Source organism: Tachyglossus aculeatus, chromosome 17 (genome assembly GCF_015852505.1).
Source record: "Tachyglossus aculeatus isolate mTacAcu1 chromosome 17, mTacAcu1.pri, whole genome shotgun sequence".
NCBI lineage: Eukaryota > Metazoa > Chordata > Mammalia > Monotremata > Tachyglossidae > Tachyglossus > Tachyglossus aculeatus.
Genome location: NC_052082.1, coordinates 46,395,728 through 46,411,410, shown reverse-complemented (window position 1 = coordinate 46,411,410; position 15,683 = coordinate 46,395,728). Strand labels below are relative to the sequence as shown.

Sequence of the window (15,683 nt, the reverse complement as noted above, 5' to 3'; positions counted from 1 at the left end):
TGGTATGTTTGGTTCTGTTCTCTGTCTCCCCCTTTTAGACTGTGAGCCCACTGTTGGGTAGGGACTGTCTCTATGTGATGCCAATTTGTACTTCCCAAGCGCTTAGTACAGTGCTCTGCACATAGTAAGCGCGCAATAAATACGATTGATTGATTGATTGATTCATCCCCATTTTACAGATGAGGGAACTGAGGCACGGAGAAGTGAAGTGACTTGCCCAAGGTCACACAGCTGACAAATGGTGGAGCTGGGATTTGAACTCATGACCTCTGACTCCAAAGCCCGGGCTCTTTCCACTGAGCCACGCTGCTTCTCCAGTGCTACCTAGGGATTAAATCCCTCTTCTCCTTGCTACTCAGACTGTGAGCTCCAGGTGGGACGAGGACTGTATCGGATCTGAATACCTTGTATCTGCCCCAGCACTTAGTACAGTACTTGGCAAATAGTAAGTGCTTAACAAATGCTGTGATCATTAATATTGTTATTATTACTAGGTGTAGGAAGAGAGAAAACACTTCAGCAAAGTTGGAAACTAGTCTCAAAAACTAGGAAGGGGCATCTGGGCCTCTATGTGTTTATTTTTCTCTACCTGAAATCTGAATATGGAAAACCAAAATGTTAACTAAATAAAAATGCAACCATACAATCCCAACAGCTCAAGGGAGGACTGTCCTGAGGCCATTCCAGATCATTCTACGTTTATCTTAGATATAGAAAGATGATTTCTCAATTGCTCTTTTTAAACAATCCACTGTCTCTAGGCAACATTGACACAATGAGAGGTACTGGGGAGACCCAGTTTCTCCTGAGAATAAAAGGATTGGGCCACTTAAAAAAGCAATTTCCAGTCTGTAAATCTATTCAGGGATTAGGCATGGGAGAAGTAGGGAAGCAGCGAGGCCAGGAGGAAAAGCTCCAGGGCCTGGGAAGCAAGGGACCAGAGTTCTAAATCCTGGCTCTGCCACTTGCTGACTGTGTGAACCTGGTCAAGTCACTTCACTTCCCTGTGTCTCAGTTTCCTCAACTGTAATACAGAGATTCAATAGCTGTTTTTTCTCCTGTTTAGAGTGTGGGGCAGGGACTGTGTCCAATCTGATTAACTTGTATCTACCTCAGCACTTAGAACAGTGCTTGACACACAGTAAACACTTAACAGAGACCATAATTCTAACTGGATGGGGACGGAAAGTTTATCTTCACTTCCAAACTCTACAAACAAGGTGAAGATAGTTTTCTATGAACTGTGTTGATCAGCAAGGAAATGACAATAAGCCTTCACTCCAGAACTGTTCCTAGACTATTGCTTGCTCTTTGGTGTTGGGGATGTCAACACCTTGGCAGAATATGCAGAAAAGAATCATTTATATTCATTATTAAGGAAAATATGTCTTTCCATTTCACACGAGGTTTTTCTACGTTAAATTTGAGGGGCTTGATGGGTAAGGTGGTTTGGATGACAAGGCTGAAGAGGAAAGTAGTAGTGAGCGTACATACTAAGCACTGTGTGCAGGGCACTGTACTGAGTGCTGGGAAACCATACACAGGTGGGAGTTATACGACCCCCGACCCTTACAACATCACTAAGGGCTTTCCTTGACAAGGCCTAATTTGAAAGAATACACAGTAGGACGCCAATCATATGCAGAAGACTGGGAAATTAATTTTCAAATGGCAAATTTCTGGTTTTCATCATTCCTGCTCTCAAGAAAGAAGAGCCAGATGAATAAAAGATTTCAAGAATTCAAAAAAGAATGAAGGGAAGGTGAGGCTAAAAATCCATTAACATTGGTGCTGATGAAAATGAACAATACCAACCTGTACTCTCACCCAAGGATTGCTCTTTTTTATGAGGTCTGTTTTCAAAGTGGTCTTTGCTAGGACAAAAGTCACATGAATGTAATTTTCACTGTAGGGAACAGGAAAATAAGTAACACTTAAGAACGACAAGAAGGGACAAAAGGGAAAATGAGTCTGAGATAGAAAATTGTAAGCTTGGGGTCAGACGAGAGAATTTGGATTCTACATTCAAGGAATTATGGAGAAGAGATAGAATGGGGACACTTGACCATTGCATTTTACCTTTGAGAAGGGATGAGGAGGATGGAAGGAAAGGAAAAGCTGCTGAGTAGGCCGACAAGAGACTGGAAAAAGGAAAGACACCACCACCACCTGTCCTGATCATTCCCCCGACTCGCCACTACTTTTTATGAGTGGTCTGGCCTGAAGGCTGCTTCACAGGACTGGGGTTAAGAGCTGATGATGCTTTGCAAAAATCAAGATCTTATTGGTTGTAGTTTTCAAAGGGTCTCTACCAGGGTTCCGTTTCACAATGATTTTGACTTCGTTGCGAACCTGAAATGAAACTTTTGGATCAAGTGGTCCGTTTCGTACCACGCTCGGTCACTTCGTTTACCAGTTACGGCAAAGACTGGGGCCCGGGGAGTCAGGACAGGTACCTGACACTGTAACCAACTCTGTGTGATTTCAGGGAAAGTAACTAGCTTTCTGAGCTGGTTCCCCACAAGTGTAGCCCACAGAAAATGGTCTTTGGTGATGGTGAGATCGGTACTACCAAAGCACAAGTTCTCATTACTGTCCAAGAGGATGAAGAGGATTAATATTTGAGAACATTACATCCCCCCCAAACCCAGACTGTAAGCTCATTGTAGGCAGGGAATGTGTCTGTTTATTGTTGTACTTTACTCTCCCAAGCACTCAATACAGTGCTCTGCACACAGTAAGTGATCAATAAGTACGACTGAATGAATGAATGCATGTTTGGCAAGAACTAAGCAATGTGCGGTTCTTGGAAGGAAGAGTAGCATCGGATACGGAGAATTTAAAACATGGGTTTTCCTTAACATGGGGCTTGTCAACAATGCAACTTTTGAATTATAGGAGAACACCTGACTGTATTCTGTAAATTAATATCAGCCAAGTGATTTTTGCCACACAGCCTTTTTACTTCCAGGGGCTTTCTCTACCTACTACTGTGGATTTTGGTAGATTCCCAAAGTACAATCATAGAGAATGTTCACTCTCACAGCCTTTGGGAATTGTATAGCTAGTTTTTGATAATTTGTGCTAAAGACGAAAGATCAGCTCCCAAACAAATCAAGCAGTTGTGTTTATTGAGCAATTACTGTTGTGCAAAGCACTGTAATAAAGCCAGATAATAACCGTAGCTATCATTTTTTTTCCTCCCTCTCCAATATCCTCTTTTATGTTTCTTGGGACTGTCTTGGTCACTAGTAAAATACCAAGAGTAATACTTGCTTCTCCTCTTTGCCAGTTTTTAAATTTATGGGCTCATATGATGTGAATCAATTTTCCGATAAAGACTCCTAACCTAGACCTCAGTTTTCACACTGGGTAAATTACAAGTCCCATAGGGTGCTTCTCAAGTGAATTTTAAATGAAAACAAAACTTGAAAACAATAATCACATATTTGAGATGTAAAAATGTTTACCAGCTCATCTGTTTGTCCAAATGCTTGACTGGATTCCTTGTTTATGAAAATTTGGTCTCATTTTATTGCTTTGCTTAAGTTTGGTCATTTGTATTTACTGAATTTCTTTTTGAGCATTTGCTATTTTTAAAGTCAAAACCCACTAATATTTTTCTTCTTGAAATTATATGTTCATTAACAAATTCTGGGACAACCAACTATTTGGCAAAATAGATGATCATGACCTCATTCAATCAGAGAAAATGTGGAATTGACATACTTTAAATAGATTTTAATGGATTAATAAAGGTAGGGTACCAGATCCACTGCTGTACTATACTCTCCCAAGTGCTTAGTACAGTGCTGTGCACGCAGTAAGCACTTAATAAATATCATTGATTGATTCAAACCAGCAGAAGATGCAACTTCCTTTACAGACCTCCCCATAAAGTGTTCCACCTAAACTCAATTCAGGTTCATTAGTTTCCTTAAAATATTCTTGGGAGACAAAACAATCATTACTTCTGCTTGATTCTGGTGCACAATCATGGTCCAGAGACACATGAATACAACTAGATGCTACTGCTAATTACTCAACAATGCTAACAGGAGGGAATGAGTGTGCAAGGTGCATCAAATATGATGTACGCCAAACAAAAATGGCCAAGAAATATTTGAATCCCTCGTTTAATTTAGCTCTCGGATTCCTTTCTTGTCTTCTTATGCTACCTTCTAAAACTGAGTTCAGCCTGGCCCGGAAGCGGAGGGATGGACTTGACCTATGAAAAATCACTCTCCTAGATTATTCGGTCACACTGACAGAATGACTCTCTGACCTCTTTCTCCAGGGATCTTCTGCTTCATTAAAACTCTGGGTAGAATATGTAATAATAATTGTGACATCTGTTAAGCACTTACTATGTGCCAGGCACTGTTCTAAGCACTGGGGTAGATGTAAGATAATCGGGTTAGACACAGTCCCTGCCCCACATCGGGTTCACAGTCTTAATCACCATTTTACAGGTAAGGGAACTTACCTGTCACTTACCTGAAGTGACTTGTCCAAGGTCATACAGCGGACAAGTGGTGGAGCCGGGAATAGAACCCAGGTCCTTCTGACTCCCAGGCTGGGCTCTAGCCACTAGGCCACTCTGCTTGTTATGCTGAATGAAACCTTGAATGAACTTTTGCAGTCTTTCACCCAGGAAACACATTTAAGAAAACTGGTAAGAATGCATCTGCTGAGGTTTGAAAAACAAGCACAGACTGCCAGAAAGGCTGATGTGGGGTTGGGTGACTTAGCTAACCCTCTCTAATGCCCCAACTTCACTGTTAAGACACCATTCTTCCTTCCAAAAATATGTCCCGTAGAGCATATGCACAGTGATTTCCAGAAAGGCCACAAAGATTTCATACTAGACAAGAGCTCTTCATAAATATGGGAAACACACAGTAATGGGAGGAGTGAGTGTTATTTTTCATTTAAATATTCACTTCAACACGTTTTCTGGAGGTCATTGTGCTAGACTTTCTCCTACCTGTTGGATAGTAGGCTTGGGAGTACTGCGCTGAGGGGGTGAAGTTAGTGTATTTCTGGGAAGAGCTGACCATCGCCTGAGGTCCTTGCTGAACGTGCACAGACGTGGCGCTGGGCTGCAGGGTGTATGTGACCTCGGTTGGAAACCTCTGCAGGACGGGAAATGGAACCCCTTTTTCTGAGAATGTAGGGGAAGACTCCCCCTGCCCGGGGTGCATCCCAAGGGAGCTCTGCCATGTCCGTGGAGGGATCGGGGTCCGATCTAAACCTTTCGGCGGGAAAGTGCTGTGGTTGTGGGATGAAGTCGGTACGTAGGAATAAGGAGACAGAGCATCTCGCCGGAACGACCGGGGAAACTGTCCTGTGGCCGCTGGTCCTGCATAAAAAGAGTAAGAACGTGTTTACAGGAGGCACAGTAAAACGAAGGCCTTAAAAATACATGATTCTTGATTCGGATGTCGGAGATCCTCAAAGATCGTTGACGTAGCAGTGCTTAATTTCTCACAATAGATTGCTACCAGAACGCCTCTGTTCACGAATGTTATAATTGGATGAAGGGGCACTTAACCAAACGATAATCATGACTCTTAAGAACCTCCGCTTTACAAGTCAGAGAGTGGTTACATTCTAAGTCAGTCCTAACCAGGGAAACACACATAGTTATGCTATTTAATAATTATTACTACAGGCCAGGCACTCTATTACTAATAGGTCTTGGCAGAAGTAATAACAGTAGTAATAGTAGAGGTTCATTCATTCAATTGTATTTATTGAGTGCTTACTGTGTGCAGAGCACTGTACTAACCACTTGGAAAGTACAATTAATAATAATAATAATAATGATGATGGCATTTGTTAAGTGCTTAGTATGTGCAAAGCACTGTTCTAAGCCCTGGGGGGGATACAAGGTGATCAGGTTGTCCCACCTGGGGCTCACAGTCGTAATCCTCATTTTACAGATGAGGTAACTGAGGCTCAGAGAAGTTAAGTGAGTTGCCCAAGGTCACACAGCAGACATGTGGCGGAGCCGGGATTCGAACCCTTGACCTCTGACTCCAAAGCCCGTGCTCTTTCCACGGAGCCACGCTGCTTCTATATTCAGCAACAATTCAGCAATTCAGCAACAAATAGAGACAATCCAATGGTAGTAGTAGTAGTAGAGGTAATAGTAATAAAGCTATTTATTGAGCAGCCTCTGGATGAAATGCATTGTACTAAGTACTTGGGAAAGTACAAGCAAACATAAGGAACATTCCCTGCCCATAGGGAGCTTACATTCTAACAGGGGAGACAGACGTAAATAAAAATGATTTTCAAATGGAGTAATCAGAATGAATAAATTCATTGTAAACAGAAACTCCATACCATCCTCTTCAAATCACTCAATCAGATCAACCCTGCCTACCTTAGCTCACTGATTTCCTCCTTCAACCCAGTCTGCACGCTTTGCTCCTCTAAAGTCACCCTATTCGCTGTAACTCAATCTCATCTAGCTTGCCTGCCCACAACCACCCTCTAGCCTGGAATTCTCTCCCACTTCATAGCTGGCAGACCACCACGCTCCCCACCTTCAGATCAAGCAATCAGTGGTATTTACGGAGCACATACTGTGTGCAGAGCACTGTACTAAATGCTTGGAAGAGTACAATACCACAGAGTTAGTAGATACCTTTAGCACTTAGAACAGTGCTTTGCACATAGTAAGTGCTTAACAAATGCCATTATTATTATTATTACAAGGAGCTTACAGTCTAGAGAGGAGCTAGCCTTCTTAAAATCACGCCTCCTCCAAGAGGCCTTCCCCGACTAAGCCCTCATTTCCCCTACTGTCTCCTTTTTGTGCCGCCTATGCACTAGGATCTATAACCTTTAAGTACTTGATAGTCTCCCCACCCTTAGCCCTGCAGCATTTAAGTACATTCCTGTAATATATTTTAATATCTGTCTTCCCCTCTAGACTGAAATCTCCTTGTGGGTAGGGAAGGGTTCTATTAACTCTGTTGTAGTATACCCTTCCAAGGGCTTACTATAGTGCTCTGAACAGAGTAAGCATTCATATATACTCAAGTGCAGAGAAAGGGTATAAATATGTAAGTTCCAGAGGTGATTGATACGGGTCGATGTGACTTGAGGTTTGGGGAATTAACGGGGTAAGGCTTGTTGAAGGAGGTAGGATTTTAGGAGAATAGGTCTTGGATTAAACTATTTGCACTCATTCATTCAATCATATTTATTGAGCGCTTACTGTGTGCAGAGCCCTGTACTAACTGCTTGGGAACTACAAGTCGGCAACATATAGAGATGGTCCCTACCCAACAACGGGCTCAACAGTCTAGAAATCTAGTCTAGATTTGCAGAGTAACCCCAGTTAATGGCTGCACGCCATTATGATCGGATGGTATTATTCTTATAATAATATATTTTTATTATAATAACGATAATAGTAGTAGTCTATTAAGCACTTATTAGATGCCAAGTACCATATCAAGCACGGGGCTGGACACAGGGTAATCCGGTCAGACACAGTCCCTTGTCTCACCGTCAGAAAGGGAGAACGGATATTGAATCCCCTTTTTCCAGATGAGGAAACTGAGGCACTGAAAAATGAGGTGACTTGCCCGAGGTCCCGCAGCAGGCACGTGACAGAGCTGGGATTGGAACCCAGGTCCTCTGGTTACTAGGCCCCTGCTCTTTCCTCTAGGGCTGCAATTTGAGGCCGCTGGATGCTGGCCGAGTGACCCTGGCTAAGCCCTTCAACTGGGTTTTTCCAGGGGGTGGCCATTTCGTGCTCAACCAAATCACTGAGCCCAAGATTTACTTAGCAAAAGGGCCTACAAAGGTCCAAGAGGTCTTGGTCACAGAGGAGAGTGGTTTTATGAGCAGGTGACCTCTGGTGTTGTCTGGGGTCCCGTTCCTGTCAAGACTCTGACCTGGGGTTTGGGGATTATTCATTCAATCAATCAATCCATCCACCAGTAGTATTTATTGAGAGCTTATAGTATTTACTGAGATCTTAGTTACCACACCCAACTGCTTCTTAAATCTCTGCTGACTCACTAGGCCATTTTCTCCCGGTTCACACATCCTGGGAATTTTATTAGACACTCTTAGAAGCTGCATCAAGCTTTTCAGGCCACTCGGGTACAGTTGATGTAAAACACCACCCAGCTCAAGCCAAGAAAATAAGCCTTGGATACTGGCCTAAAAGTACTCCGGATGAGCCTAATGAAAAACAAGCTGTGGAGTTTCTATCTAGCTCTCTGCCTATATATAGCACCCTGTCTGCAGCATATTCACTCAAATTCCCCCCCGGTCACAGATTTCCCTGAAAACCAAGAAATGTTTAAGAAGGAGACAGAGGACGTGTAGCATATCTAGCCTACTGTGTAGAGGCAGCCCAGCTTTTTCCAGGTGGTTGCTTAACAATGGGAAAATCTGATTGTGATGAGAATAAAATTCTTTACTGTGGGCATCTCATTGCCAGTCTGTAAAATGGAGTCAATCTCGTACTGAGATGCCCGGGGATTCAAGGGACCTCAGGACTTCAGTCATCATGTTAAAATGGACAGAGAAAATAGGGCTTGAAGAGATGGCCAGGAGCCAACAGGGCAAACAAGAACTGCTTATTTTTGTGACCTTCCCTGCTTGGCTCTGGGTGTATATCTGTGGGTAGTACTGATAATAGTAACAAAAGCACTTACTATGGGCCAAACACTGTCTTAAGACTGGGATACGGCCCCTGTCCCACATGGATTTCACAGTTTAAATTGCTTGGGGGATAGGCATTATTAAATCCCCATTTTAGAGATGAGGAAACTGAGGCACAGAAAAGTGAAGTGACTTACCCAAAGTCACAGAGCAGGCATGTGGCAGAGGCAGGATTAGAACCTAGATCCTCTGACTCCCAGGGCTGTGTTCTTTCCACTAGACCATGATGCTTCTCCCTTCTAGAAGGGTTGCCGGGGTTGGGGGGGGGGGGGGGAAGGGAGAAGAAAGGGTGATGATAGGCTGGGAAGAAGGTTTGGATGAGGGAGGGGTCAGTGATGGAAAGGTACCTCAGGTGATGCTGATCAATCAGTCAATCAAACAACTGTATTTATTGAGCGATTACCACTGTAAACTCACTGTGGGGCAGGGAATGTGTCTGTTTATTGTTGCACTGTACTCTACCAAGCTCTTAGTACAGTGCTCTGCACACAGTAAGTGCTCAGTAAATACAACTGATTGAATGGATGAATGAATAAAAAGGTTAAAGCCCCTTCCCTAACTCATTTACTAGACACAGTGCTGAAAACAACTACTTTGAGAGGCATCCCAATCCCATATCCCAACTGATCGAGAATCTATGAGCTCGCTCGGCTGACCCTTCGTAAAACCTTACATCCTTGGAATGCAGTAAGCAATGATAGAAAGCTCTGGATCACATTCTGTAGGCAAAAAAGCCAAAAAACACCTGGGATATCTGAGAAGCCAAGTCTGACGGCCTTCGACTCTCTCTAAATTGGGATTAGGGATAAAGGGGCTAACGCATTCGACCTTAAAGGAAAGGAGACCTACTATCCAACGATAATCTTTAAAAGTCTAAAGTGCATCTTAGTCATAGAGGGATGATAGGTGCTAAGAAGGATGAAGACCAGACCGATATTCCAAACAACTTGGGAAGCTGAAGAGCACCTAGACTGGAATTTCTCCAACTTTTTCACTCGGACACCTACTGAAGACACGGGACATGGGCTGGGAACATGTCCGCCTCTCTCTCATTCGCCTGGAAAAAAAATCCCGGGGACAGGGAGGATGCGCCTTCGGTGTCTCTTGAAATCAAAGAGTTCTTAGGCTTCCACTGCATGCGTGCAAGCAAACTCAGGAGTGATGTTATACATGGTGGTGAAATCAAGCATGGTGGGCCCAGAATCTCTGGGTCACATCTGGAAGTCCCCGAGTTCTATCAGCACACCACTGCGCCCTAGCTGGGTGGCAAGTGACCAAGAGAAAACAAAACAAAATCATCCACGCATCGGGGCAGACACAGGACAATCGGGTCGGACACCGCCACAGTCGCATGTGGGGCTCACGAGTCCAAGGGAGAATGAGATATCCATAATAATTCCTACTTGTGGAGGGTTGTCAAACTCAAGGAAAATGTTCCATCCGCAATTTTGATAGCGAATTAGCCATCTCTGCTCAAAATGAAAATTGAGTAATGGCAGGAAGGTTTCAGACTCGAGAGTCATCTACGTTGGCACTAAAGGAGATGGTTGTGGTGAGCATTTATTATTTGGAGTGTGCTCTTTTTATAGACTTGATTCCAATAGCTACATCTCCAAGGAAGCTCATCAGTTTGTCCACTCCACTTTCACAAAGATGAAAACACATGCCTTTAGGAGACACGACTCATGGTCCCTCTTCAGACCCTCACCTTTGGTCCCTTCGTCTGTAATAAATGAGGGAGAAAATGCCAAATCCAGGAAGAAACCACTTCCTGTTTCTGATGAGGGTCAGATAAATTCGCTCAACTAAAAAAAAAAAAAGAAAATTCAGCAGTGCAACGTTCCCTTTTAGTATGGCTACGTTCCCACACTTTGGAAGAATAAGAGATCTGCGTGCATGCATTTAAGTGTCAGAAGTGCTGAAAGTTAAAAGTCATAATAATAATTCCCGATCAGAAGGCTGGTGACCCCCGCCATCCTCACCACTGCAGGGCCAGGAGGGCTTTCTGGTGGGGGAAGTTCTGTCAGCGAGTCACTGAAGGAGGGAGCGGGCAGATAGCCAGCCCAGCCCTCTGCACTGCTCATGGTGGGCAGGGAATGAGTCTGTTTCTTGTTTTCTTGTCCTCTCCCAAGAGCTTAGTACAGTGCTCTGCACACAGTAAGCGCTCAATAAATATGACTGACTTCGTCAGGACACGGTAAAATGGGTAAAAGGGGCTGGGGTCTTGGCCCCATGAGGGCCAGTCACTGTCCTCCCCAGTGAGGACACCTCAACCCCGGGGGCACCCGGTTCTGGTCCTTTTTCTTACCCCGAAGCCAAGTTCCGTCAGGTGCTGGCTCACTTCCAGCTGAAGGTGTTGGCCTCTACAACTAACTACGCTCTGGCTTTAAGAATTGTTCCTTTGTCCTTCTTGCCAGGATTTATTAAGCTTTCTCTTGAACGCCCCCCTTTTCAACTTCTACTAGCTTCACTGAATCTGGAGTCTTGCATCCTGAGTCCTCCCCTTCTGATTCTGGCAGAGGCATGCTGTTGGTTGGGGAATTTAAGGGAATGAGTAACTAACTATTCATTCTAACCCTCAACACCATCTTTTGGAGAATACCACAGAGTTCAATTCTGACCTCTTTTGTTTTCCCTTGAGCTCAAGAAAAATCGGTCGGAGCATTTGTGAACATTATTGCTTAATACGGTGTTCGGGTTCAGAGAAATGGCTTTTTCAAGAAGAACCTTTGACTCGGAAAATCCATATTTCCTCTGCTGAAAAACAGCCTGAGCTAATCAGCTTTCAATGCCAAAATTTACCTCTTTTATTCTTGGCTAGACGTGAAACAATTGAATGGAATTTTACCTCATGGGCACCTTTAAAATTTTGATATAATTTTGAGTTTATAATCAAAATGAATACTACTCATTACCCTGTCTGTAGATGAGTCTAAGAAATACAAGGTAGTTTCCCTCTCAGACTTCTTCTTTCACTGAAGATTGTTTGATGACCCGATGGAGATGACGGCTTGGCAAACCCCCAAAATGGAAAGGGGACACTTTTCAGGAATAGAGAACAAAACAGAGAGGAGGAAATGCCAGACCCCAAGACTGAGCAAAAATAAAGATGGGGAACATCAAACAATGAGAAAAGAACTGTAGACAGGCTCAGGATTAAGACTTGTGAGTCCTCTGTGGGACAAGGGATTGTGTCCGACCCAGTTACGTTGTGTCTACCCCAGCGCTTAGTACAGTGCCTGGCACATAATAAACACTTAACAAACACCACAGTTATTGTTATTATTGCCTGATGTACGACTTGAGGCAAATCCCTTACCTTCTTGGTTTCCTCATCTGTAAAATGGGGATTCAGTACCTGTCTTTCTCTCCTACTTAGGCTGAGGGTCCCATGTGAGACGGGGACCGCGTCCCACCTACTTATCTTGTATCTAGTCCAGCACCTAGTATAGAGATTGCAACACAGTAAGCACTTAACAAATATCACTATCGTTACAGAAATCAGAGAGAGATGGTTAAATTCATGGACAGATATTATCTCTGCAAGATGAATGGATGGGATCTAAAGGTAAGAGCTCTATGAAGGATAACTGTTGAAACTGTGACCAAGTGCAGAATTCTTCAACTCCATGTCAAAAAACTGTGGGCAGTGAGGTTTTTTTTTCTTCCAAATAATGGAAGATCTAAGAAGTCAGCTGCTGTCTCTTCCACAGCACTGATGTCTTCCCCCAGAAAATGAAGGTAGCTGAGCTGAAAAAGGATGAAGAAAAAAGGATGATCGAAAGATAGAGTAAGAAGAGAGTTATAATAATAATGGCATTTCTTAAGTGCTTACTATGTGCAAAGCACTGTTTGTTCATGGTTTATAAATAGTCCCAGAACTCCCTCCTTCCTCCCCAGCGGGTGCCAGTTGAGAGCTCATCGTCAACCTCTTCTCTTTAAAAATGGCCTCTTTTAAGCATTAAGGACTGAAGGAGGTACAAAAAAATAGGATCCCAACCTAAGGGAGAAGGAAAGCAGGCATCTTATCCCCATTTTCCAGATGAGGGAACCGAGGCCCAGCGAGGTTGTGATTTGCCCACGATCCCACGGCAGGCCGGTGGCAGAGCCGGGATCTTCTGACTCCCACCAGGTTCATGACCTTTCCACTAGGTCAGCATGTGCTCAACGTATTAAATACGATTGAATGAATGAATGATACAGAATTCTGACAAATTTAAACCCTCTCTAAGCAAAACCTAGGAAAAACTCAGTTTATTCTCTTTCCCTAATCACCTCTTCAGAGTCAATATCTGAAAGCAGACAAAAAGTACTTCCGGGTCCTCTTTCAAAGTCTGCTAAATCATCCTTTTTCAACCTTTCCAAGATGAGCCACTGGACTAAAAGACCTATTAGCTGGAATTCCATCTCTATTCTCGAATCCTGGAAATTTCAAAGGAATTACACCACCCTTTATTCCTAATCTAACAACCAGACAATACCATCCTGTGCAATTGTTTTGGGTAATTCTCATGAGAAAAATGTTATAACAGGTGACTTCCGACCACCTCCTGACTGAGCTCCTGAGCGCTGACTGTGTGCGGAGCACTGTACTAAGCGCTTGGGAAGGACAAGGTGGCAACATCGAGAGACGGTCACATTCATTCATTCATACTGACTGAGCGCTGACTGCGTGCGGAGCACTGCACTAAGCGCTTGGGAAGGACAAGGTGGCAACATCTGGAGACGGTCCCAACAGCTGGCTCACATTCATTCAATCATACTGATTGAGCGCTGACTGCGTGCAGAGCACTGCACTAAGCGCTTGGGAAGGACAAGTTGGCAACATCGAGAGACGGTCCCAACAGCGGGCTCACATTCATTCATTCACTCAATCATACTGATTGAGCGCTGACTGCGTGCAGAGCACTGTACTAAGCGCTTGGGAAGGACAAGGTGGTAACATCGAGAGACGGTCACATTCATTCATTCATTCAATCATACTGATTGAGGGCTGACTGTGTGTGGAGCACTGTACTAAGCGCTTGGGAAGGACAAATTGGCAACATCTAGAGACGGTCACATTCATTCATTCCTTCATACTGATTGAGCGCTGACTGCGTGCGGAGCACTGTCCTAAGAGCTTGGGAAGGACAAGGTGGCAACATCTGGAGACGGTCCCAACAGCTGGCTCACATTCATTCAATCATACTGATTGAGCGCTGACTGTGTGCAGAGCACCGTACTAAGCGCTTGGAAAGGACAAGCTGGCAACATATGGAGACGGTCCCAACAGCGGGCTCACAGTCATTCGTTCACTCAATGATACTGATTGAGCACTGACTGCGTGTGGAGCACTGTACTAAGCGCTTGGGAAGGACAATTGTACTTCCCAAGCGCTTAGTACAGTGCTCTGCACATAGTAAGTGCTCAATAAATACGATTGATGATGATGACAAGGTGGCAACATCTAGGGACAGTCACATTCAATCATACTGATTGCATGCTGACTGCGTGCGGAGCACTGTACTAAGCGCTTGGGAAGGACAAGGTGGCAACATCGAGAGACGGTCACATTCATTCATTCAATCATACTGATTGAGCCGTGACTTTGTCTAGAGCACTGTACTAAGCGCTTGGGAAGGACAAGGTGGCAACATCTAGAGACGGTCACATTCAATCATACTGATTGAGCGCTGACTGTGTGCAGAGCAGTGTACTAAGCGCTTGGGAAGGACAGGGTGGCAACATCTATTTTATTTTGTTAGTATGTTTGGTTTTGTTCTCTGTCTCCCCCTTTTAGACTGTGAGCCCACTGTTGGGTAGGGACTGTCTCTATATGTTGCCAACTTGTACTTCCCAAGCGCTTAGTCCAGTGCTCTGCACACAGTAAGCGCTCAATAAATACGATTGATTGATTGATTGATCTAGAGACGGTCACATTCATTCGTTCATTCAATCATACCGATGTGTGTGGAGCAGTGTACTAAGCGCTTGGGAAGGACAAGGTGGCAACATCTGGAGACGGTCCCTACCCGACAGTGGACTCACGGTCTTGTGACCGTGAGGGAGGGTGCAACCGGGGACTCACCGTGCGGGTCGGGCCGGGCCGGGGGCGGCAGCGGAGGTAGGGCGGAGGCCGGCGTGGAGGAGGCGGGCGAGGCCGGGCGGGGCGACGGCGAGGCCGAGGAGGAGGAGGACGACGACGACGAAGAGGCGGCGGCGGCGGCGGCCGAGGTGAGCAGCAGGCGCTGGAAGCGGTTGGGCGGGCGGCAGGACACCTCGAGCCCGGCCGCCAGCTTGGCCTTGTTGGCGCTGGTGAGGCGCTTGAGGTGGACCAGCAGGTGCGGCTGGTCCCGCCGGAAGTGCGGGCTGTGGAAGTGATGCAGGGGCCCGTCCCCCGCCGGGCCCGGCCCGGTCCCCGGCCCACCCAGCACCACCTTCCGGAACCCGTACAGGTTCAGCTGCCGGATGAAGCTGGTGAAGTTGGTGGTCTTGAAGAGGTCGGGCTCGCCGGGCCCGGCCGCCCCCGGGGCGCCCAGCAGCTCGGCCTCGAACAGCGGCTGGTCGATGAGCAGGCCCTCGCCGCGCACGTCCCAGCGGATGGAGCGGTACCGAGGGCTGTTCACCAGCCGCCACAGCTTGGCCGGGAAGTTGTTGGGGTTGATGGGGGTGGACAGAAGCGTCTCCTCCATGGGCTTCCGGCGGTCGGGCCCGGACAAGGCCCGTCGACGGCGGCGGCGGCGGCGGCGGCGGCGGCGGCGGCGACGCCCGAGGACCGTTGGAGCACGAGGCCGCTGAGGCGCCGGCCAATCGGGCCTCGAGTTCGGCCCGCGCGCCCGGAGCCCCGCGCATGCGCCCGCCAATCGGGCCTCGAGTTCGGCCCGCGCGCATGCGCCCGCCCCTTCCCGCCACCGGCTCCCCGGCGCGAGACCGCCGCCCCTCCCCCCACCGCCCTTCCCTCAGAGACGAGGCCCAATGGCTTCCGAAGGATCCGAGTTTCTAACCCC

At 45.9% G+C, this 15,683-nt stretch overlaps 1 protein-coding gene across 1 annotated transcript in view; it reads right to left on the bottom strand.

Annotated features, from left to right (window-relative positions):
* Positions 1-15,407, bottom strand: part of HSF5 (heat shock transcription factor 5) — a 33,746-nt gene extending 18,339 nt beyond the window's left edge. The window contains 4 exon segments of the mRNA XM_038759496.1: positions 4,988-5,362; positions 14,765-14,782; positions 14,854-14,891; positions 14,893-15,407. Of these exon segments, the coding sequence (XP_038615424.1) occupies positions 4,988-5,362; positions 14,765-14,782; positions 14,854-14,891; positions 14,893-15,368 (907 nt within the window). The 5' untranslated portion in view covers positions 15,369-15,407.
* Positions 15,408-15,683: the final 276 nt, after the last annotated feature.